At 46.9% G+C, this 25,950-nt stretch overlaps 1 protein-coding gene and 1 non-coding gene across 2 annotated transcripts in view; both read right to left on the bottom strand.

Annotated features, from left to right (window-relative positions):
• kmt2ca (lysine (K)-specific methyltransferase 2Ca) overlaps positions 1-25,950 on the bottom strand; it is a 267,487-nt gene that overhangs the window by 159,474 nt on the left and 82,063 nt on the right. The window contains exons 15-23 of the mRNA XM_056299264.1: positions 25,521-25,829; positions 23,787-24,886; positions 23,491-23,619; positions 17,897-18,022; positions 17,147-17,266; positions 12,699-12,782; positions 7,340-7,444; positions 7,004-7,185; positions 2,142-2,306 (exon numbers count right to left, since the gene is read on the bottom strand). Coding sequence (XP_056155239.1) covers positions 2,142-2,306; positions 7,004-7,185; positions 7,340-7,444; positions 12,699-12,782; positions 17,147-17,266; positions 17,897-18,022; positions 23,491-23,619; positions 23,787-24,886; positions 25,521-25,829 — 2,320 coding nt within the window. The remainder of the gene's footprint in view (positions 1-2,141; positions 2,307-7,003; positions 7,186-7,339; positions 7,445-12,698; positions 12,783-17,146; positions 17,267-17,896; positions 18,023-23,490; positions 23,620-23,786; positions 24,887-25,520; positions 25,830-25,950) is intronic.
• LOC130130245 (U6 spliceosomal RNA) lies at positions 9,744-9,848 on the bottom strand. Its single transcript, XR_008812138.1, has one exon. It is a non-coding gene; the product is annotated as a U6 spliceosomal RNA (small nuclear RNA).

Raw genomic sequence — 25,950 nt, 5'->3', positions numbered from 1 at the left:
GTGAATCGAGAGATGCTTTGGAAAATCCTGAGAACGTTTGGCTGTCTGGGCAAATTTGTGAACATTCTACCAGTTCCATGATGGGATGGTGGCACGGATGGCCACAGGAGGACAGAAATCAGCGCCCTTTAATGTATGCACTGGAGTGAGGCAAGGGTGTGTGCTGGCACCAATACTCCCAACATTTTCCACCTATATGTCACAAAACTTTTTCATAAAAATCTGGAAGACAGTAGTGGGATCACAATAGACTTTAGGCTAGATGGAAACCTCTTCAACATCCGAAGGTTCCAGGCAACCACCAAGTTGTCAGCAGTGCAGGTCCTTGTGCTGCAGTACGCTGATGACTGCGCTCTTGTAGCTCACACACCAGAAGACCTGCAACCATGCTTGCTGCAGTTGTGAATGCCTACAGCAGGCTGGGTCTGTCAGTCAACACCACCAAGACTGAGGTGTTATGCCAATGGAGGTCCAGCCCCCCACCCACTATGCCTGTCTTCACTATAGAACACCAACCACTCTCAGTTGCTCCATCTGTCAAATACCTGGGCAGCATCCTTTCTGAGGGCTGCAACACTGATCACGAAACCCATAATAGAATCAAACAAGCCTCTGTAGCCTTCAGCAAAATCCGACATAAGGTCTTCCAAAACAAACACCTCCACCTCCACCTGCACACCAACGTTGCCATTTACAAAGCTGTCTGCATCACAACTCTCCTATACAGCTATATAGGCTTCACAGCTATATAGCTGTGAAGCCTAGGTCACATACAGCCGCCATTAGAATCCTTAACCCCCCACCCCTGGCCGAAACTCTGAATAGAGTATTTGCTGTTGATTACTTCTGAAGCGCCGGAGCCCAAAAAACAGCATTCAGGACAGCCCACATATGCAGTCAGTCTACCTGTCACACTGTAGGACAGGGGTCAACAACCTTTTGGATGTCCTGTGCCACTTTAAAAAAAAAAAAAAATCACAGACATGAGTGCCAGCTCATTTCATAATGCACATTTATCTATTTACCGCTGCTGCTTGTCTCCCCATCTAGAGTCTGCATCTAAAAAGATCTGCACATCACACACACACACACACTATTATTTGTGCAAATGTATGAAAATTACTAGGGCAAAAAAAAAAAATTCAATCTTAATGATTTACTGCGACTCTTGTTTGTGGCAATATCTGGTAACCACTGTTAGACGCAGTGTAAACTACGCAGAACATAGTTTACATCCACAATCTTGTCAAGAGCTACGCTGCATACCAACACATCTTTCAGTGCAGGAGTTTGCTGGTGTCTTACATTTTCAGCCATGTCTCTCCTGCGTCTCTCTACAGGTCTCACAGAAATGGGCATTTCTTTGGTCCTGTTGATGATCGTGTCTTTGTTGGTTAACCCATCAAATATGACCTGCGAACTGCTGAGGAAAGCCTCTTTTATACACGCTCCATCGGAGAATGGCTCCCCGTGTTTAGTGATGCACTGTACGACTTTATAGCTGCCCTCTGCAGCTTGGTTTTGGGGGCACATCAGGTTGTAAACACGCCGCTTTGCTTCCCGTACTGGGCCGCTGCCCTCTGGATGGATTCGGCTGGGTCAGCCTTATCTTTGACGTTTTTCTCCTGCCTTGTTTCAAAATGACGTTTTACACTTGAAGTTCCACACACAACATTTTCACAGCAGAGTGCACTCAGCTCGGTCCTTTCGTGAAATAACTCTGAATTCATTTTTCCAAAAAGAGGTGAATACTATTAATATTGCCTCAGAAAAAAAAACAGAAAGCTAGCTAGCTATGCTACATAGTCACGACCGCTGTAATGCTGCGCTCGTGGGCAGATCAGGGGGCATAATAGACCACGTCACTTGAGTGTGTTCTCTTGCAGTCAAAAACAAAGGTGCATTTTAAGAATAATTATTTCACATTATTTACATTGAACGGTTTGTTTAGTTCACCATCAGGCTATACTTTATATTAAAAATGTTTTTTATCAAAAAAAGTAGATCAAAAAATATTTTTTATTGAACTGATCCCCGTGCCCATGTTAATGGCCTGGTGCGCTACTGTGGGCACGTGCGTCACAGGTTACGACCCCTGCTGTAGGATGAGGTCATGGTGTGTGTACAGTATATCCATCTACCTGTCACACTGCCGACACAGCAGGATGAGCTCATGGTGTGTGTACGCTCTCTGACAGATGGGACACTGGCTCAGGGATGCACATGGACCACACTGGGTGTAGTTATTCTGCCAATCGGAACGCACGCCCGGAGATGTGGCGCCACACTGCAAACACCACACACACCTAGAGAGAGAGAGAGACAAAGAGAGAGAGTTTTTTTTTTTAAATTCCCCCCCCCTTTTTTTCTCCCCAATTGTACTTGGCCAATCACCCCACTCTTCTGAGCCATCCCGGTCTCTGCTGCACCCCCTCTGTTGATCCGGGGATGGCTGCAGACTACCACGTCTCCTCTCATACATGTGGAGTCACCAGCCTCTTCTTTTCACCTGATAGAGAGGAGTTTCACCAGGGGGACGTAGCATGTGGGAGGATCACGCTATTCCCCCCAGTCCCCCCCCCAACAGGTGCCCCGACTGACCAGAGGAGGCGCTAGTACAGCGACCAGGACACATACCCACATCCGGCTTCCCACCTGCAGACACAGCCAATTGTGACTGTAGGGATGCCCGACCAAGCTGGAGGTAACACGGGGATTCGAACCAGCGATCCCCATGTTGGTAGGCAACGGAACAGACCACCACGCTACCCGGACGCCCAGAGGTTTTTTTGTTTGTTTTTGTTTTGAATTTTAAAACAAGTCTTAACAAAAACAGACTTTAACATGACATCTTTTTAACAATATGAACAGTCACCCCTTCACAATAACCTGTCCAACAGATTCACTTTCCATCACGGACACGATTCACATATCAACTGACAGAGAGACAGAGAGAGACAGACAGACAGAGAGAGACAGACAGACAGAGAGAGAGAGAGAGAGAGAGAGAGAGACAGATGATAGTGTCATGTGACAGAGAATACAACCATTAAAACTACAGCTCCCATGTAATCTTGGTGAGTGACTAAACACAACATGGTAGAAAATGACCACATGTGAGCACGCCAGCTGTGGACAGACAAAAACATGTCCACTGGTCCAAATCTTCCTTTTCCTTTTGTGAATCCTTTTGTAAAGCCCTCTTCCGAGAATCGTCACCTTAACGTGGTGGAGGGGTTTGTGTGTCCTGGTGATCCTGGGAGCTGTGTTGTCGGGGGCAATAGCCCCTGGTAGGGTCTCCCAAGGCAAATTGGTTCTAGGGGAGGGGCCAGACTAAGAGCGAATCCCCAGAAACCCAATGAATTTACACCAGCAGAGCTGCAGCACCTCGCCTGGAAAAGAGAAACCGGGGCCTCCTCCTGGAACCAGACCTGGGAAGGGAACTCCCCGATGAGCGTCTGGTAGTTGAGCCTTGGCCCATGGGGCCCAGTCGGACCCAGCCCGAATAAACAACATGGAGCCATCACTCCATGGACCCACCACACACGGAGATGATCATTGGGGTAGGGTGCAATCCAGGCCAGGCAGCAGCCAAAGGCAGGGACCGGGGTGTGCCAACTTCCAGCATCGCAGACTGGTCCTCGGGACGTGGAATGTCACCTCTCTAGCAGGGAAGGAGCCTGAGCTGGTGCAGGAGGTAGAGGTAGAGCAGTACCAACTAGATATAGTTGGGCTCACCTCCACACAGAGCATGGGCTCTGGTACCAAACACCTGGAGAGGGGCTGGATTCATTAAAGCAAAACGTTATCATCATTAATACAACTATATTTTGAACGAGAGCATTTTGATTGTCCTTCCTTTGCCTTTTTCAGCGCCATGAAGCAGAGTCAGCTGGACTCCAGCCAATGCTGGTCGTAGCCAAGTCCTTAAACTTAACACACAATGTGAGACAATCTGACTTTAAGTCTCATTTCAGTTCACACAGCCTTTACCTTCCCGCCCATTGCGCTAAATGACACAATTAACACAAAAGCACCTTTTGTGTGGAGGCCATGATGGAGACACACTGACGGACCATGTAGTCATAACTCATCCTAATGGAGACACACTGACAGACCATCTAGTCATAACTCATCATGATGGACATACTGACAGACCATGTAGTCATAACTCATCATGATGGAGACACACTGACAGACCATGTAGTCATAACTCATCATGATGGAGACTGACTGACAGACCATGTAGTCATAACTCATCATGATGGAGACTGACTGACAGACCATGTAGTCATAACTCATCATGATGGAGACTGACAGACCATGTAGTCATAACTCATCATGATGGAGACTGACAGACCATGTAGTCATAACTCATCATGATGGAGACACACTGACAAACCATGTAGTCATAACTCATCATGATGGAGACACACTGACAGACCATATAGTCATAACTCATCATGATGTAGACCCACTGACGGACCATGTAGTCATAACTCATCATGATGGAGACACACTGACAGACCATGTAGTCATAATTAATCATGATGGAGACTGACTGACAGACCATGTAGTCATAACTCATCATGATGGAGACTGACAGACCATGTAGTCATAACTCATCATGATGGAGACACACTGACAAACCATGTAGTCATAACTCATCATGATGGAGAAATACTGACAGACCATCTAGTCATAACTCATCATGATGTAGACACACTGACAAACCATGTAGTCATAACTCATCATGTTGGAGACACACTGACAAACCATGTAGTCGTAACTCATCATGATGGAGACACACTGACAGACCATCTAGTCATAACTCATCGTAATGGAGACACTGACAGACCATGTAGTCATAATTCATCATGATGGAGACACACTGACAGACCATATAGTCATAACTCATCATGGAGACACTGACAGACCATGTAGTCATAACTCATCATGATGGACACACTGACAGACCATGTAGTTATAACTTATCATGATGGAGACACACTGACAGACCATGTAGTCATAACTCATCCTAATGGAGACACACTGACGGACCATGTAGTCATAACTCATCATGATGGAGACACACTGACGGACCATATAGTCATAACTCATCATAATGGAGACACTGACAGACCATGTAGTCATAACTCATCATGATGTAGACACACTGACAGACCATGTAGTCATAACTCATCATGATGGAGACACACTGACGGACCATGTAGTCATAACTCATCCTAATGGAGACACACTGACAGACCATATAGTCATAACTCATCCTAATGGACACACACTGACAGACCATGTAGTCATAACTCATCATAATGGAGACACACTGACAGACCATGTAGTCATAACTCATCATAATGGAGACACTGACAGACCATGTAGTTATAAGTCATCATGATGGAGACACACTGACGGACCATGTAGTCATAACTCATCCTAATGGAGACACACTGACGGACCATGTAGTCATAACTCATCATGATGGAGACACACTGACAGACCATGTAGCCATAACTCATCCTAATGGAGACACACTGACAGACCATGTAGCCATAACTCATCCTAATGGAGACACACTGACGGACCATGTAGTCATAACTCATCCTAATGGAGACACACTGACAGACCATGTAGTCATAACTCATCCTAATGGAGACACACTGACAGACCATGTAGTCATAACTCATCATGATGGAGACACACTGACAGACCATGTAGCCATAACTCATCATGATGGAGACACACTGACAGACCATGTAGTCATAACTCATCATGATGGAGACACACTGACAGACCATGTAGTCATAACTCATCATGATGGAGACACACTGACAGACCATGTAGTCATAACTCATCATGATGGAGACACACTGACAGACCATGTAGTCATAACTCATCATGATGGAGACACACTGACAGACCATGTAGTCATAACTCATCATGATGGAGACACACTGACGGACCATGTAGTCATAACTCATCCTAATGGAGACACTGACAGACCATCTAGTCATAATTCTTCATGATGGAGACACACTGACAGACCATGTAGTTATAACTCATCATGATGGAGACACACTAACAGACCATATAGTCATAACTCATCATGGAGACACTGACAGACCATGTAGTCATAACTCATCATGATGGACACACTGACAGACCATGTAGTTATAACTCATCATGATGGAGACACACTGACAGACCATGTAGTCATAACTCATCATAATGGAGACACTGACAGACCATGTAGTTATAAGTCATCATGATGGAGACACACTGACGGACCATGTAGTCATAACTCATCCTAATGGAGACACACTGACAGACCATCTAGTCATAACTCATCATGATGGAGACACACTGACAGACCATGTAGTCATAACTCATCCTAATGGACATACTGTCAGACCATGTAGTCATAACTCTTCATGATGGAGACACACTGACAGACCATGTAGTCATAACTCATCATGATGGAGACACACTGACAGACCATGTAGTCATAACTCATCATGATGGAGACACACTGACAGACCATGTAGTCATAACTCATCATGATGGAGACACACTGACAGACCATGTAGTCATAACTCATCATGATGTAGACACACTGACAGACCATATAGTCATAACTCATCATGATGGAGACACACTGACAGACCATATAGTCATAACTCATCATGATGGAGACACACTGACAGACCATGTAGTCATAACTCACCATGATGGAGACATACTGACAGACCATGTAGTCATAACTCATCATGATGGAGACACACTGACAGACCATGTAGTCATAACTCATCATGATGGAGACACACTGACAGACCATGTAGTCATAACTCATCATGATGGAGACACACTGACAGACCATGTAGTCATAACTCATCGTGTGTATGAAATACTGATGGGTGAGCAGTCAGAAGAGCCTCCTCCTCATGGGCTGTTCAACCGGCTGACTGTGATTGACAGGCAAACCCACCACTTGCACTTCCAGGCTCCCTTGGGCACAGTGTGGAGGGGCGGGTCCAGGCAGTAGGTGTGGTAGCTGATGTCACAGTCATCACATAGCAACAGTCGTCCAGGGTCACTGGCCTCGCCACACGCCTCGCACACCGTACACTCCAGACAGCGCCAACCCTTGGTCAAGATCACACGCGTTATCTGGAAAAAAATAACAAAACATGAAATCACCTCATCAGATTATTATTCAACATCGTATAATCCCAATATAGATAGTCGATAACTAACCATCAGTTACTAGTCAACAAAGAAAAACTTTTTGTGTGTGAGTGTGTGTGTGTGTGTGTGAACTCACCTTGATGTTGACACAGTATGGGTGGTAACACTGTCCACACTGAGAGCAGGCCAACAGTCTACCTTCAGCTCCTTGTCCGAAACTTCCACACACCACACACATGTCCTACACACACACACACACACACACGCACACGCACACACACACAAAGTAAATATTGATTTTGATTTTGATATACTCTATTGATCCCTGTAGGGAAAATCTGCTCTGCATCCAACTCATCCTACATCTAACTCATCCTTCATCTACCCATACTACACCCAGGGCTCGAAATTAACGATGTCCCGATGTCTCGGGCACCATAAAAAATCCTACTGGGACACAAATATATTTTGTCTGGGACAATTCCGGGACATTGAAAAAAAATGTCAAAGTAAACTTCGAAACAGGTGTTATTTGCAAAGTCATTAATTATGAGTATCTAGACGTTACTTTGTCGTTTGAATAATTTAATAAAAACGTGTGAACGATAGGGCAGTCAATCGCCTGTTCGTGCAAATCATAGAATGCATTCTACGTCATCCACTCTGCCAGTGGCTGCTGCTTGACTCGCGCCAATGCAGCATTCATAGAGCCAGAGCAATAGACCATCATCAACGTTCATAGAGCCAGAGCGATAGACCATCATCAACGTTCATAGAGCCAGAGCGATAGACCATCATCAACGTTCATAGAGCCAGAGCGATAAACCATCATCAACGTTCATAGAGCCAGAGCGATAGACCATCATCAACGTTCATAGAGCCAGAGCGATAGACCATCATCAACGTTCATAGAGCCAGAGCGATAGACCATCATCAACGTTCATAGAGCCAGAGCAATAGACCATCATCAACGTTCATAGAGCCAGAGCAATAGACCATCATCAACGTTCATAGAGCCAGAGCGATAGACCATCATCAACGTTCATAGAGCCAGAGCGATAGACCATCATCAACGTTCATAGAGCCAGAGCGATAGACCATCATCAACGTTCATAGAGCCAGAGCGATAGACCATCATCAACGTTCATAGAGCCAGAGCGATAGACCATCATCAACGTTCATAGAGCCAGAGCGATAGACCATCATCAACGTTCATAGAGCCAGAGCGATAGACCATCATCAACGTTCATAGAGCCAGAGCGATAGACCATCATCAACGTTCATAGAGCCAGAGCGATAGACCATCATCAACGTTCATAGAGCCAGGGCGATAGACCATCATCAACGTTCATAGAGCCAGAGCGATAGACCATCATCAACAACAGTTAAAAGAAGAAGAAGAAAGAAATGCTTAGGTGGTTGAATAAACAGCCCCCTGATGCAAGCCCCAATACTGCTGACTCCCGAAACAACTGCCGACTCCCGAAACTCCCGAAACTAATATTCATATGTTTAATAAAAGAATAAGTATTTTAAACTTATTTGGTGGACCAGAGTCCATGGTGTGATGATTAAGTGACAAAAAAGGATCAAATTATATCTATTCTGCGTAATTGGGGGAGCGACGACAAGAATTAAAATTTGGGACACTGATGGTTATATCCAGGACAATACAAAGTAGAATTCGGGACAGTTTTGGGACACTGAGGAAAAAAGTTAATTTCGAGCCCTGCCTACATCTAACCCATTCTACATCTAACCCATCCTTCATCTAACTCATCCTACATCTAACCCGTCCTACATCTAACTCATCCTACATCTAGCCCATCCTACATCTAACTCATCCTACATCTAACCCGTCCTACATCTAACCCATCCTACATCTAACTCATCCTACATCTAACCCATGCTAGCTGTGCAGCTAGGAGCAGTGGGCAGCCGCCGTGCAGCACCCGGAGAACAACTCCAGTTCTTTTTCTTATTGCCTTAGTCAGGGGTACAGGGTACCCCAAGGGCCCAGACACACCAAACCCACAAGTGGCGACGAAGGCCGACTGTTGCGTTGCCTCACGTCGCCTGCCGTCTGGGCCAGAAAGTAGCACTTGAACACACCGCAAAGACCACAGCCGATAGCCAACTGGCATGTACGTTCTGCACTGATTCACTGAGCTGAACAGCCAATCAGAGTGATCTCTCTCACCGACGGGCTCTGCCCATTCAACATGCTGAATCATCTGAAAAGCTGCCGACAGGAGTCCGACTAGTGCTAATGGTGAAGGACACACCGCAAAAACTAGGTTCACAGACGCTCACCGATGGCCCGACCTGTGTCAGCGCCCTAACATACATTCTTTTTGATGGTGGGAGGAAACTGGAGTGCCCAGAGGAAACCCATGCAGACATGGGGAGTACATGCAAACTCCACACAGAGGACGACCCGTGACGACCTCCAAGGTTGGACTACCCCGGGGTTCGAACCCAGGACCTTCTTGCTGTGAGGCGACAGCACTAACCATTGCCCCACCGTGCTGCCAAAAAAATAAAAAGTGGAATGCTTCATTTATGTGTCACCCTTGTGGTGCAGGGGCCATGCTACTCTTCTCTGTATCATTCCAAATTTAGTATATGTATCGCCTAAGAAATACAATTTATCCTCAATACCATCACAAATAGAAATATCTGCTTGGCAAAACTGTTTGAAATCCATTTACACAGAAGTCTCACACACAGAAATGTTGTTATATAATATATACACAGATCCGCCAAAACATTAAAACCACTGACAGGTCAGTGACTAACATTGAGTATATCATTACAATGGCACCTGTCAGGGGGTGGGATGTATCAGGCAGATAGTGAACAGTCAGTTCTTGAGGTTGGTGTGTTGGAAGCAGGAAAACCGGGCAAGTATAAGATCTGAGCAGCTTTGACAAGAGCCAAATTGTGATGGTGAGACGACTGGGTCAGAGCATCTCCAAAATGACAGGTCTTGTGGGGTGTTCGCTGCATGCAGTGGTCAGCACCTACCAAAAGTGGCCCAAGGAAGGAAAACTGTGGAACCGAGTTCAGCAGTTGAACCGCGAGGGTCATGGGTGCCCAAGGCTCATTGATGCACATGGGGCGCAAAGGCTAGCCTTCTCTGGTCCGATCCCACAGAGCTACTCATGGTCAAATTGCTGAAAAATCTACTTCTGGCCATGACAGACAGATGTCAGAACACACAGAGCATCACAGCTTGCTGCGTAAATGCAGACCGGTCAGAGCACCAATGCTCACCCCTGTCCACCGCCAAAAGTGCCGATAATGGGCATATGAGCATCAGAACTGGACCATGGAGCAATGGAAGAAGGTGGCCTGTTCTGATGAGTCATGTTTTCTTTTACATCATGTGGACGGCCAGGTGTGTGTGAGTCGTTTACCTGGGGAAGAGATAGAACCAGGATGCACTATGGGAAGAAGGTGAGCCGGTGGCGGCAATGTGATGCTCTGGGCCTGTTCTGCTGGGAAACCTTGGGTCCTGGCATTCATTTGGATGTTACTTTCACATGTACCACCCACCTACACATCGTTGCAGACCAGATAGACTCCATCATGGCAACAGTATTCCCTGATGGCAGTGGCCTCTTTCAGCAGGATAATGCCCCCTGCCACACTGCACAGCACATTGTTCAGGAATGGTTTGAAGAACATGACAAACAGTTCAAAGTGGTGCCTTGGCCTCCAAATTCCCCAGATCTCAATCTGATCGAGCATCTGTGGGATGTGCTGGAAAAACAAGTCCAATCCATGGAGGCCCCACCTCAAAATGTACAGGACTTCAAGGACCTGTTGTTAAGGTCTTGGTGCCAGATACCAGAGGACACCTTCAGAGGCCTTGTGGACTCCAAGCCTCGGTGGGTCAGAGCTGTTTTGGTGACACGAGGGGGACTTACACAATATTAGCCAGGTGGTTTTAATGTTTTGGCTTATCACTAAATCATAAACAACTTCACACACTCCTGTGACAGACATATCTCACTATTTAGAAGTTCAACTAGCGTCTCGTCTCAACACATGTTCAACTAGTCTCTTGTTACCATAGATGGTCTCTATCATTTTAGCATTTCCCAGCATTTATATGAAGCATATTAATAAAGTCTCTTTGCAAGTAAAAATTTGAAATCAACCAATTTTTGATTATTTCACATGCTGTCTCTACCAGTGAAGAAAACACACTGTTTTTGGTGGGCAAACAGTGTTTCTTAAATACACTAATCAGACTGGCTGCCAGACTGGTACCGACAGGGCAGCTGTCCAATGGTTGGGCTGATTCAAAAAGTAGGTTGAAGCTGATTGGCTGTAGCATTCAAATGACATAACCAACAAACCAATACCAAAATGGCTTGCAACATCACATGATCTTTGAATATGGAAACTACAGCACAATGTAACAAGATCAAGAACTGATACTTTCCATCACCGAGATCAAGTGCAACTGTGCTGACTTGCAGAACGGCAAGGGAAAATCCATTTAGTAGAACAGGACTCTCTAAAACTACAATACTCAAGTCTTTCCATGCAGACATAACCTTTTTAGTACTGTCTATTTCTGGTGTTTGTAAGACAGTAACTAATCCACTACTGTACAAATCCTGCAGACTGACGTTGTACTTGATGTGAATGGTTAACCATTCACATTAAACCATGTGGTAAAAATGACGGGGCACAATGCTTCCCATCCCCATCATAACAGCCCAATGAGGAAGAAGTAGGCAGATAGTGTTGAGTTTGAAGAAGTGAAGTTGTTGTGTCTAACAACCAGATATGACAGAACAAGCTGGTAGAAGACCTTTACCAACAGATACTACAACATCCATCCATCCATTATCCGAACCACTTATCCTGCTCTCAGGGTCGCGGGGATGCTGGAGCCTATCACAGCAGTTATTGGGCGGCAGGCGGGGAGACACCCTGGACAGGCCGCCAGTCCATCACACAGGGCTGACACACACACACACACACACACACACACACACACACACACACACACACACACACACACACACCTAGACACAATTTAGTGCAGCCGATTCGCTTGACCTACATGTTTTTGGACTGTGGGAGGAAACTGGCGCACCCGGAGGGAACCCACACAGACACAGAGAGAATATGCAAACTCCACACAGAGGACGACCCGGGACAACCCCCAAGGTTGGACTACCCCGGGGCTCGAAACCAGAACCTCTTTGCTGTGAGGCGACCGCGCTAACCAATGGGCCATCTTGCCGCATCATTAAGTGAAACTCAGGTTCAACCAGGTTTTTTTTCATTGGTTTCTGATAACAACACCGCTGACTCGTTCATTTTGAATGGAGCTCAAACAACACTCACCTTAAAACCCCTACATAGGACAGACAGTTACAATAAAACCAAGAGATTCAGTACGGTAGCTTTAGTATCAAAAACTAGCTGTCTGCCCCCCTGAACATACACACAGAGCGACAGATAGACAGTACCTGTTTGAGGGTGAAGTGGTCAGAGGTGGAGAACATGACCACTGTATTGTGCATTGAGTTCTCTTCCTCTGTCAACTGGTTGACCTGAGAAAGACAGAGACACACAGAGACACAGAGATAGAGAGACAGACAGACAGACAGACAGACAGACAGAGAGAGACAGAGAGAGCAAGACAGAGAGACAGTTAAATTCAGATCAGTGAATCAATAGAAAACTAGAAGAGTGCACTCATTAGAGTGCATATCACCAGCAGGTGTATCGCCCCTTCTCCGGTGCTTGGACTTAGGCAAAAAACCAGCTGAGAAGTTAGCAGTCAATTGTGGAAGTCCATGAGAGGTCCTTGATCATACAGTCATAAATGTGCACAAAAATTATTAGGCTGACAGTCCCTGCAGTATGCGAGATTAGCAGTGGACCGATACACGCACACACTGACAGAAAAACCAGTGTCTTTCCTGCCATTATGAGACTTTGCATGGCACCCAAGTTGATTGAATGGGAAATCTGAGGGGGAAAAAAAAAAGTTTTAATATGCACACACAACAGTAGAGCCTTCCTCCCAGCGACTCGCAGTTGTATAGAGGCGATCTTCTCATTCCCCAGGGAGAACTCCAACATGGCAGCACTCAACCGGGGACTTGTGAGTATGTGCACACCCGCCCGGCGCCTGTCAACTTGGCCAACTCCGGAAAAAGTAAAGAGTCCAGCCCCTCTCCAGGAATTTGGTACAACAGCCCATACTATGTGTGGAGGTGAGCCCAACTATATCTAGTTGGTACCACTCCACCTCCCGCACCAGCTCAGGCTCCTTCCCTGCCAGAGAGGAGACATTCCACATCCGAGGACCAGTCTGCGATGCCGGAAGTCGGCACGCCCAGGTCCCCGCCTTTGCCTGCCACCCGGCCTGCACTGTACCTACCCCAACGCTCATCCCTGCGGGTGGTAGGGGGAAGGCTCTGACTGTTGTATGTGTTTATGAACCGAATAGCAGTTTGGAGTATCCGGCCTTCTTGGAGTCTCTGGTTGGTGTCCTGGATAGGGTTCCACCTGGGGACTCTATAGTTCTGCTGGGGGACTTCAATGCTCATGTGGGCAACAATGGAGAAACCTGGCGGGGTGTGATTGGGAGGAACAACCTCCCGCTCGGAACCCGAGTGGTGCCTTGTTATTGGACTTCTGTGCTAATCATGGATTGGCCATAACAAACACCATGTTCGAACATAAGGTAGTTCATAAGTGTACTTGGTACCAGAACACCTTAGGCTGAAGATAGATGTTAGATTTTGTGGTCGTATCATCAGATCTGCGGCCGTATGTTTTGGACACTTGGATGAAGAGAGGAGCAGAGCTGTCAACTGATCACCACCTGGTGGTGAGTTGGATCAGATGGCGGGGGAGGCAGCCAGACAGACCTGGCAAACCCAAATGTGTAGTGGGGGTGAACTGGGAACGTCTGGCGGAGGCCCCTGTCAGTGAGGTCTTCAACCCCCGCCTCTGGAAGAAGTTCTCATGTATCCCAAGGGAGGCTGGGGACATGGAGTCTGAGTGGGCCATTTCAAAGCCTCTATTGCAGATGTGGTGGGTAGGAGCTGTGGTCATAAGGTCATCGGTGCCTGTCGAGGTGACAACCTAAGAAACCGCTGGTGGACACTGGTGGTGAGGAAAGCCGTCACACTCAAGGAGGCCTTTTGGGCATGGTTGGCCAAGGGGTCTCCTGAAGCAGCAGACAGGTATCGGGAGGCCAGAAGGGCTATGGCTTCGGCAATCACAAAAGCAAAAACTCGGATGTGAGAGGAGTTCGGCGACGCTATGGAGGAGGACTTTCAGTTGGCTTCAAGGAAGTTCTGGCAAACCATCTGGTGACTCAGGAAGGGGAAGCAGGGCTTGACTCAGGCTATGTTCAGCTGGGGAGGGTAAATGCTGATCCGAACTGGGGATGTTGTCGGGCGGTGGAAAGAATACTTTGAGGAGCTCCTGAACCCAACTAAAATGTCCTCAGTGGAGGAGGTAGAGTCTTATGCGGGAAAAGCCCCCCCCCCCCGAATCCCTGGCAGAGGTCTCTGAGGTGGTTAAGAAGCTCCTCGGTGGCAAGGTGCCAGGTGTGGATGAGATTCACCCTGAGATGCCGAAGGCTCTGGACATTGTTGGGCTGTCTTGGCTGACATGTCTCTTCAGTGTCGCGTGGAGGTCGGGGACAGTACCTGTGGGGTGGCAGACTGGGGTGGTGGTTCCCATATTTAAAAAAGGGGACCAGAGAATGTGCTCCAATTATTAGGGCATCACACTGCTCAGCCTCCCTGGAAAGTCTACTCTAGGGTGCTGGAAAGGAGGCTCCGACCGATTGTGGAACCTCAGATCCAGGAGGAACAATGCGGATTCTGTCCTGGCCGTGGAACAATGGACCAAATCTTTACCCTTGCGGAAGTACTGAGGGGGACATGGGAGTTTGACCAGCCAGTATACATGTGTTTTGTGGACTTGGAGAAGACTTACGACCGTGTACCTCGGGGCACTCTGTCGGGGGGGGGGGGGTACTGCGGGAGTATGGGGTACCGGGGCAGTTGCTACAAGCCATCCACGGCCCTTGTATAACCAAAGTGAGAGCTGTGTCCACATTCTCGGCATAAAGTCAAACATGTTTTCGGTGGGTGTCAGACTCCGCCAAGGTTGTCCTTTGTCTCCGATTCTGTTTGTGATATTCATGGACAGGATCTCAAGGCGCAGCCAAGGTGAGGAGTGTGTCCATTTTGAGAACCTCAGAATTACATCTCTGCTCTTCGCAGATGATGTGGTTTTGTTGGCGTCATCAGAACGCGACCTCCAGCACACTGGGGGCAGTTTGCAGCTGAGTGTGAAATGGCCGGGAGGAGAGTCAGCACCTCCAAGTCTGAGGCCATAGTTCTCTACCAGAAAATGGTGGATTGCTCCCTCTGGGTTGGGGATGAGTTGTTGCTTCAAGTGAAGGAGTTCAAGTATCTCGGGGTCTTGTTCACGAGTGAGGGTAGGATGGAGCGGGAGATTGACAGGTGGACTGGTGCAGCATCAGCAGTAATGTGGACACTGTACTAGACCGTTGTGGTGAAGAGGGAGCTGAGCCGGAAGGCAAAGCTCTCAATTTACCAGTCAGTCTTTGTTCCAACCCTCACCTATGGTTATGAGCTTTGGATAGTGACTGAAAGGGTGAGATCGTGGATAGAAGCGGCTGAAATGAGTTTCCTCCGTAGGGTGTCTGGGCTCAGCCTTAGAGATAGGGTGAGGAGCTCGGACATCCGGAGGGAGCGCGGAGTAGAGCTGCTGCTCCTTCGCATCGAAAGGAGCCAGTTGAGGTGGTTCAGGCATCTGATTAGGATTCCTCCTGGGCGCCTTCCTCTGGAGGTTTTCCGGGCATGTCCAACTGGGAGGACACCCCGGGGTAGACCCAGAACTCGGTGGAGGGACTGCATGTCCAATCTGGCCTGGGAACACCTTGGGACCCCCCAGGAGGAGTTGGAGGGCATTGCTGGGGAGAGGGACATCTGGAGTGCCCTACTTAGCTTGCTGATGAGCTAGGGATAAGAAGCTTTAACATGCAGCGCTCAAGTTAAAAAAATCTACCTAATAAAATGTTTTGCTTGTCAGTCTGTGGATGCACAGCCTCCTAGAGGACCCCCGCATGAATGTGACCAAGTCTAATATGAATCTGCACCTTCCAAAAAGAAAAAAATTTGCTAGACCACCATTTTGGTCTATCCCTAACTCTGTCTTTATTTTCATAATATAATAATGCTGGGTAAACTGTTTACGCTCGCTCATGCGTGACTCACATCTCCAGTTGACTTAGACTGGGCAGTGACAAGAATATGCAACACTTCCTGTTTTGACTGCAACCTAGAGGAAGTTGGTCCTCCATAACGTTCTAATTTTTTGGATTACCTAAATTCTTTTAAAACTTTTGATCTTGTCGCCGCCCGATCTGAGTCAAACGTAGATGTGAGTTGTACATGTGCGATCATAAACTGTTTACCCAGCTTTATTTAATTATGAAAATAAAGACAGAGGTTATTATTTTTGGTTCATCCAGTGTTCCTCCAGTTCTCCTGGGCTGAGATCAGCAGTGAATGATTTGCTGACTTGCAAAATACGATTGACTTCTCGTTTACTTTCAAGACTCATACCTGAATACATCATGTTTTGACACTGTTGCAGCCTGATCTACGGTTGACTCAGATCAGTCAGCGACAGAAAGCAGTGTTGGTCAAGCGAGCCCAAGTGTGAATGAAGAGAAGGAGCAGCGGTAGTGAGAACAAAGCAGTATGCGAGATTAGCTAGGGACAGATCTACACACACACACACACACACACACACACAAAAACATGCGACCAAACACATAATCCACTCCATGCTACCACCTGGCGCAGATAATAATGAAGAAAAAAAGCTGATGTTTGAGTGCATGTGAATGTCTTACACCAGGAGGTACAGTCAAATGGTCCTGGGTCTTCAGGCGACTCCTTCCTCTGCCTCCTCTCCCTCCTCCCACACCTCCTCCTCTAGCTCTCCTTCTCCCTGGAAACCCTGAACCACGACCCTGACAGGAGAATAGAGAAACGTTTATCTCAGACAGGTAGACGGGTAGTCAAACAGAGAGACAGATAAGTAGACAAAACAAAAGAAAGTAAGAGACAACAATCGTGCCACTGAAAGAGACAGATGGAAGAAAAGCTGGCAGATATTGTTCTGACTGAAAGACAGAAGTGTACTTTCTCCTACACGGTAAAATTATACAACCATCAGACTGAACTGCTTTAAAACATTCATATCAAATGTTCTTGTCTGATGAGGAGAAATAACCCAGATTAGACTCTGCTAGCATCAATGTTTTTCTGTTTATAGTACGTTTTTACACACTATGATACAACCCCACACAAACACATTTCTCTACACTACTTATTAAATCATCTATATTAACATTACTGTTATTACTAGCATTTCTATTGGGAATGATCAAAGTGAAAAAATTAAATACTATACTCATCATCATCATCATTATTATAACAATATTATCTGCATTAACCAGCATAGAGCGGTGGGTCAGGCAGAAGGGGAAGGAAGGTGGGTGAAGTTAAGCAGAAGGTGACAGTAAAGCTCATCATGTGTGAGTGCCACTGTGAGCAGTTCATGACAGAGACAGCAGTACATCACTGTGTGCTGCTTTTACCACTGGCATGCTCCAGAGGGGAGATCCTGGTGGGTGGGGCTTAGGGCTTTCCCAACCCCCCTCCCCCATGGAATCCTGGGAGGAGGAGGGGGGGCTCACCACCCTGCGACTACTCCACGACCAACCCTGAGTCAGGAAGGAGGGAGAGAGAGGAGAGGAGAGGAGAGGTGAAAAGAAGAGGTGTAGGAGACAAAAATGTAGGAACATAAATGCAATAAGCCACAAAAACATCAAACTCAAAAGAAAAAAAACAGGCAAAAACAATGTCCGAATGTTCTGATGTCCAATGTTCTGATGATAAATGCTCTAATGTTCTATTGTTCTAACATTCTAATGTTCTGATGAGTCATGTTCTAATGTTCTCCTGGTTTAACATTCTGATGTTCTGATGATTCACATTCTATTTTTCTACTAGAAAGATAGAACGTAAATGCTAGCGTCCGGCGACGGAGGTGTTCTCTTCGGTCTGCGGACAGTAGCTAGTCAGCTTAGATACAGGTGAGAGTAGCTTGCTTCTGAAGCGAGAAGAGGTGACTGAATGACGAGTGATGCTGCGTCAGTCACATATAGGTCGCAGCGCCCTGACGCAGATGTCATTACTGCCAACCAATCAGGGCCGGCGTAATGGTACAAGTGCTTCTGTGAATACGTGAGGGGGCGTATCCCATCGTAAGACAGCTCACGCATGCTATTCAGAGAACCGGGGTTACGGAAGTAACCTAAAGTTATATCTTTCTACTGTGTGATGTCCTAATGTCAGGTGTCCTTATGTTCTGTTGTCCAGAGTTCTGATGATCTGTTGGGTGTTTTAGCATGTCTAATGCTTTCATGTTCCAGTGTTGTGTCAGGTGTAATATGTGCATGTACTAAAGTTCTTTTATAATGCTATCAAGTTAGACAACCGAACGTGTGAGTCATGCATGTTCACAGGTACAGTTCATGCTAATGGAGCAGACATGCTGACGGGACCGTCAGCAGCAGCTAGGAGGTTCTGCTGATTTGTCAGTTTATGTTCTCCTCATCATACACTTAAACAGCATGCACCATCACAGGAAAACCTCACAGGATCCACCTGTTTTAAAGCCTCTGGAAATTTGGCTTGAAATAGTAAAAATGCATGTATGATATCAAAGTTGAGTGTCTCATTAAGCATCCACAAAAATCTGAGTGAAAATAAACCTTCATAACTATTAGAAAACCTAGGTCAAAAACAGCTCATTTTACTGTTTAGACCATTTCACAAGACTGTGTAGGTGTGACAGATCACGTTTTGATTGACATCTTCCTCTGCCTGGTGCCTAAGTTGTGTCATTTTTCAAAACGGCGCAGTGTGCATGTAAACAACCTCTTTTCTAGTCTGGACCTCTATCCTGACCAAGCTCATACGTGTACCCCTTGTTCCAGCGGTGGTATTGGGAACCATCGGCAGGGGGACAGGGGTGTTGCCCCTTCCGGTGTTTTCTAAACATAACTCTTGAAACCGTTAACTTACATAAGTGCAGTGCGGGTCGCCCCGCCCTGACGTCCCCACTGTGCGCCCCTGGGTAGCCAACTCGCCCCTCTCATCCAGGGAGGTAGCAGGGGATTTATGCTTCCCGGGCTGCAGCCCTGTCCGGAAGGCACTAGCTATCTGCGTAGAGACAAGTTGGCTCGAACTCAGAAGAGACAGATTGAGCAGGAGCACAGAGGTTTAGCTGCACCTGTATGGGTGAGACAACTGATGTGGGGGTTTTTATGAGTGGTTTGTGGAATTAATTCCGTAGTTTTCGTAATAAATATCTGAGTATAAGCATGCCCAATTAAAACCCAATATCAGGAAAGTTTACAAAAACTTAAATGACAATATTTCAAATTTGGATTTAACCTAATTTTTAATACGTTTTAGATGCTTACTATTATGTACATAAGACCCTCAATTACATAGCTAGAAGGCTATTGTGGATTTGGGTTTCCAGTGGCTTTAACCCCTGGTGTTGATGAAGATGAAGAAGGAGAACGTGGGCGTCCGGGTAATGCAGCGGTCTATTTCGTTGCCTACCAACATGGGGATCGCTAGTTCGAATCCCCGTGTTACCTCCGGCTTAGTCGGGCGTCCCCACTGACACAATTGGCCGTGTCTGTGGGTGGGAAGCTGGATGTGGGTATGTGTCCTGGTTGCTGCACTAGCGCCTCCTCTGGTTGGTCGAGGCGCCTGTTAGTGGGGAGGGGGAACTGGGGGGGGGAATAGCGTGATCCTCCCACGCGCTACGTCCCCCCGGTGAAACTCCTCACTGTCAGGTGAAAAGAAGCGGCTGGTGACTCCACATGTATGGGAGGAGACATGTGGTAGTCTGCAGCCCTCCCCGGATCAGCAGAGGGGGTGCAGCAGAGACCGGGACGGCTCAGAAGAATGTGGTGATTGGCCAAGTGCAATTGGGGAGAAATGGGTGGGGGTGCTTACAAAAAAAAAGGAGATGGAGAACCTAACATGTCCACAGCAGGACTGTAACCATTTAGAATGTAGTATGTCTCCTGTATGTTTACTATTAATATTAATATCTAAATTAATATAAATAGCTAAATGAAAAGAAAGGTATAAGAACGTGTCATGCTTTCTTTGTTGCTGACATGGGTCGGAACGTGACTTTGAGGGTGACGCGGAACCATCATTTGGTTTATTCATGTAGTGAGCAGGAGTCACTTTGATTGGCAAACTAGATTCCCCACATAAAGCACAACACTTGCTGACATGAGCTCACCTCCACACAGCTCTACATACAACTCTCAAACATGGAGATTCAATTTGATTCCCATCATGCAATTCAGCACATTTCTTCCAGATAAACAGAGCAGATATGACCACATGCAGATGCTCCGAGACTGACATGCTGAGAGGAGGAGGAAGAGGAGAGAGGAACTGAAGAGAACACAGAGGAGAACAGAGAAGAGGAGGAGAACAGAGGAGGAAGAGGACAGAAGAAGAGAAGAAAAGAACAGGAGAGAAGCAGAACAGGAAGTAAAAGGAGAGAAGAACAGAGAAGAGGGAGGAGGGAGGACTGGGCTGTACTGTGTTCAAGACCATTATCTGGTTTGAATGAAGGGAAATATGGACCATAGTCTGGGCTCAGCCTGCACAGAGATCCCACTTCAAAACAGAAAACTATCTAACACTCAAATCATTTAAGTTCCCATTAACAACACGTTTTGATAATTTGAAATATTGTTAGTTGAATCTGCTCTACTGGTGATCTAAAATCTAAGTAATACTCTCCCCTCCCTAAACAAAGAAAAGTACAGCCAAGGTGCCACAGAGTAAGGCCTTCACTGCTACCCTGGCTAACAGTGGAGGGGTGGTTGTGGGGATGATAGAGAGCCAAAGTTCAACTGGTAGTGCAGACTGGAAAGTTCAACTGGTAGTGCAGACTGGAAAGTTCAACTGGTAGCGCAGACTGGAAAGTTCAGCTGATAGAGCAGACTGGAAAGTTCAACTGGTAGAGCAGACTGGAAAGTTCAACTGATAGAGCAAACTGGTAAGTTCAACTGGTAGAGCAGACTGGAAAGTACAACTGGTAGAGTAAACTGGAAAGTTCAACTGATAGAACAGACTGGAAAGTTCAACTGGTAGAGTAAACTGGTAAGTTCAACTGATAGAGCAGACTGGAAAGTTCAACTGGTAGCACAGACTGGAAAGTTCAACTGGTAGAGTAAACTGGTAAGTTCAACTGATAGAGCAGACTGGAAAGTTCAGCTGATAGAGCAGACCGGAAAGTTCAGCTGATAGAGCAGACTGGAAAGTTCAGCTGGTAGAGCAGACTGGAAAGTTCAGCTGATAGAGCAGACTGGAAAGTTCAGCTGATAGAGCAGACTGGAAAGTTCAGCTGATAGAGCAGACTGGAAAGTTCAGCTGATAGAGCAGACTGGAAAGTTCAACTGGTAGAGCAGACTGGAAAGTTCAACTGGTAGAGCAGACTGGAAAGTTCAACTGGTAGAGCAGACTGGAAAGTTCAAATGGTGGAGCAGATTGGAAAGTTCAACTGATAGAGCAGACTGGAAAGTTCAACTGGTAGAGCAGACTGGAAAGTTCAAATGGTGGAGCAGACTGGAAAGTTCAACTGATAGAGCAGACTGGAAAGTTCAGCTTATAGAGCAGACCGGAAAGTTCCGCTGATAGAGCAGACTGGAAAGTTCAGCTGATAGAGCAGACTGGAAAGTTCAGCTGATAGAGCAGACTGGAAAGTTCAACTGGTAGAGCAGACTGGAAAGTTCAACTGGTAGCACAGACTGGAAAGTTCAACTGGTAGAGCAGACTGGAAAGTTCAGCTGATAGAGCAGACTGGTAAGTTCAACTGGTAGAGCAGACTGGAAAATTCAACTGATAGAGCAGACTGGAAAGTTCAGCTGATAGAGCAGACTGGAAAGTTCAACTGGTAGCGCAAACTGGAAAGTTCAACTGGTAGAGTAAACTGGTAAGTTCAACTGGTAGAGCAGACTGGAAGGTTCAGCTGATAGAGCAGACTCGAAAGTTCAGCTGATAGAGCAGACTGGAAAGTTCAACTGGTAGAGCAGACTGGAAAGTTCAACTGGTAGAGCAGACTGGAAAGTTCAACTGGTAGAGCAAACTGGTAAGTTCAACTGGTAGAGCAGACTGGAAAATTCAACTGATAGAGCAGACTGGAAAGTTCAGCTGAGAGAGCAGACTGGAAAGTTCAGCTGATAGAGCAGACTGGAAAGTTCAACTGGTAGGGCAGACTGGAAAGTTCAACTGGTAGAGTAAACTGGTAAGTTCAACTGGTAGAGCAGACTGGAAAATTCAACTGATAGAGGACTGGAAAGTTCAGCTGATAGAGCAGACTGGAAAGTTCAACTGATAGAGCAGACTGGAAAGTTCAACTGGTAGAGTAAACTGGTAAGTTCAACTGATAGAGTAAACTGGTAAGTTCATCTGATAGAGCAGACTGGAAAGTTCAACTGGTGGAGCAGACTGGAAAGTTCAGCTGATAGAGCAGACTGGAAAGTTCAACTGGTGGAGCAGACTGGAAAGTTCAGATGATAGAGCAGACTGGAAAGTTCAACTGGTGGAGCAGACTGGAAAGTTCAGCTGATAGAGCAGACTGGAAAGTTCAACTGGTAGAGCAGACTGGAAAGTTCAACTGGTAGAGCAGACTGGAAAGTTCAACTGGTAGAGCAAACTGGTAAGTTCAACTGGTAGAGCAGACTGGAAAATTCAACTGATAGAGCAGACTGGAAAGTTCAACTGATAGAGCAGACTGGAAAGTTCAACTGATAGAGCAGACTGGAAAGTTCAACTGGTGGAGCAGACTAGAAAGTTCAACTGGTAGAGCAGACTGGAAAGTTCAACTGGTAGAGCAGACTGGAAAGTTCAACTGGTAGAGCAGACTGGAAAGAGGAAGTCGTGTTCTGAGCCGGTAAGCTGATGGTACTGCTGTCTGAATGGATCTGACACAGCATCCACAAAGGAAACCACATCAGAATGTTTCTGAGGAAGACTGAACACACACACACACACACACACACACACCTTGGCTAGAAATTGAAAGGGAAAGGTGGAGGATAGGGCGCCGCTGAGACAGAGGTCGAAGGTCAAGGTTGTGTACCTGTTTGACCCTTGGTCTTCCAGGGGAGAATTTCCTTTTGGAGATGGCCGGCTTCCCCATTCCGATCTTTGGGGTAAGGGAGACCACAGTGGTGGCTGGAGGAGGAAAACTGGCACTGCAGGTTTGGGACTAGGAGCAGAGACACAAGGAGGGGACAGATTGTTAGCAGCAATTATACATGAGGAGACAGACTGTTAGGAGCAGTCAAAAAGGAGAGGACAGACTGTTTTATTTGATCTGAGATAAAATAACAATAATAATATTAATAATAGATAATTGAAGCAATGGGGTATTACTTTTGTGTGGGAAGGAGACTCTGGAGCTCCAGGAGCAGAGGTCGTTCTAGGGGGAGTTGTGGGAAGGGAGAGGGGAGGAGGGGTGACAGAAATCCTGGCTGGGGAGGACTCGGGTGAGGCCTCAGTGGAGAAGGGAGACTGTCGGAGGCGGATGGAGAGGTCATCTGATGGTCTACAGGAGGCCTGGGGGGGAGGTCTGAGACTCCTGCTCTTCCCCCTGCGGAGGGGAGGGCTAGGAGAGAAGCAGAGCAGGGAGGGAGGAGGTGAAGAGGAGGTCATCAGCTTCATCACCTCCATGTCAAAAGATGTTTCCAGTCCCAACTCGTCCATCCTCTCTCTTCCTCTCTCCTCCGCTCCCTCCTCTACCTCCTCTTCCTGCTGCTTCCTGGTAACCACTTGCTCAGCAGTTTTCATCAAGACCCCGGAGTGTTGTGAGGTTTCAGAAAATGACATCTCAATAGGCCCCTCCTCCTCCTGTGTCTTTTGCCCCATCCTTGCCAAAGGCCCTGCATGTGATTGGTGGAGATCTTTGGTGGTTTTTGTCGTAGCAACATCAGTTGGTTTGGACAAGCTCTCGGATTGGCTCTCGTCATGTGCAGGCCTCGCTTGACAGGACAGTGACGACTCCTTAAGTCCCGCCCCCTCCCCTAACTCTGATTCTTCCCGATTGGTCTCTTTCTCTTCCTGCAAATGTTCCTCAAAAATGGAGTGAGGAGGAGAAGGGGACTGAGTAGCAGGGGGGGAGGGTTGAGGGGAGGATAGGGGGGAGGGAGAGAGGGGTAACGCAGTTCTGTGAAGGGAGGCTACAGGGGAGGAGGAAACGTCTGGAGAACCTGCTCCAGGAGGAGGAGACCGCAGGGAGGAGAGGGGAGAGGGGGGCTGCTGCTCAAGGGAGCGCGGAGAAGAGGAGGGGGGTGAGGTGGGGAGTAAGGCAGACGGCATGGGGGAGGTAGAATCTGACTGAGAGAGAAGGGAACAGGAGGAGTGGTGTGGACAAGGAGAGGAGGGAAGGGCTGCATTGGAGACGAGGGAGGAGTCGCCTTGAGGAGAAGACTGAGGATCTCTGACTGTCATGACTGTTTGGTAGACCTCCTCCACACCTACACACACACAAAAAACAGAGTTGAGCTTTTTCATGATTCAGAGATACTGCTGTTGACCAGATGAAGTTAGAATTAGAAATACACTGATATCTCTTTTTCACTGCTGATACCAAATCCCAGTGAGGATGTGCAGGTAGCAGATGGTACTGAGTAAAGAGCCCATCCACTACTGTCACCTAACAGTGCACACTTACACTTAGCTTGGGGACAATGGACAAAATAAGACAGAATCCGTTTTTTCTAACCAATTAAAGAAATACAAACTTCCATGTGCCAAAGATGCAGTAAATGGTCCATTTCTTATGCATGACATGTTATCTATGTGTTGTGTGTCAGAGTTCAGTTGGGGGTAAAATCCATTGTCCATCATCACTATCTCTGTCATTTCTCCATCATCCATCATCACTCTAGGGTCAAAAGAATATTTGTTCCATCCCTTGTCAGGGCGTTGTTGCTCTGACCTTTGACCTCTTCATTCCCGGTTGTTTGTAATCTATGAATTGGGACCAGCTCTGTGGCTGGACTCTGGTGATCTGATGAAGAACTAGACTGGAGACCAGCTTGTCAAATGCTGGCTGTTCTGACAGACTGAGTCAGGACACGGAGCTGCTGAGGTTGAACTGTTTCTTACCTAAGGGGGACAAGGACACAATCAAGTCCGCCTCTGTCTCAGAGCTGCCACATGCCTTGTCTTCCTTCAGGTCACTCTGCACCGCCTCCTCCTGGAGGTTTTCTATCAGCCCCTCCGTCCTCAGGACGGTTTCACCCCCCATCTCTCTCTCCTCTGTCCTCTGATCAAATTCTTCTTCTGTCTTCTGCTGTTTGTCTCCCTCCGTCTCCTTCTCTACTCTCTCCTCCTCTCCTTCCCCTCTCAGAGCTTCATCTTTATGCTCCTCCTGCTGTGTCTCCTCCTCTCTCCGCTCTCCAGCCATGCCAACATCTGGAAAAAAAATATGAGCAGATCAGAAAAAGGAGATTGTAAAAAAAAAAAAGAAAACCAGTCATCAAACTGTCAGTCAGCTCAAGTCAGCCACTCCCTTTACAGACTGGACGTGACATGA

The sequence above is a fragment of the Lampris incognitus genome, chromosome 19, assembly GCF_029633865.1.
Source record: "Lampris incognitus isolate fLamInc1 chromosome 19, fLamInc1.hap2, whole genome shotgun sequence".
Lineage (NCBI taxonomy): Eukaryota > Metazoa > Chordata > Actinopteri > Lampriformes > Lampridae > Lampris > Lampris incognitus.
This window is presented reverse-complemented; position numbering and strand designations above follow the sequence as displayed.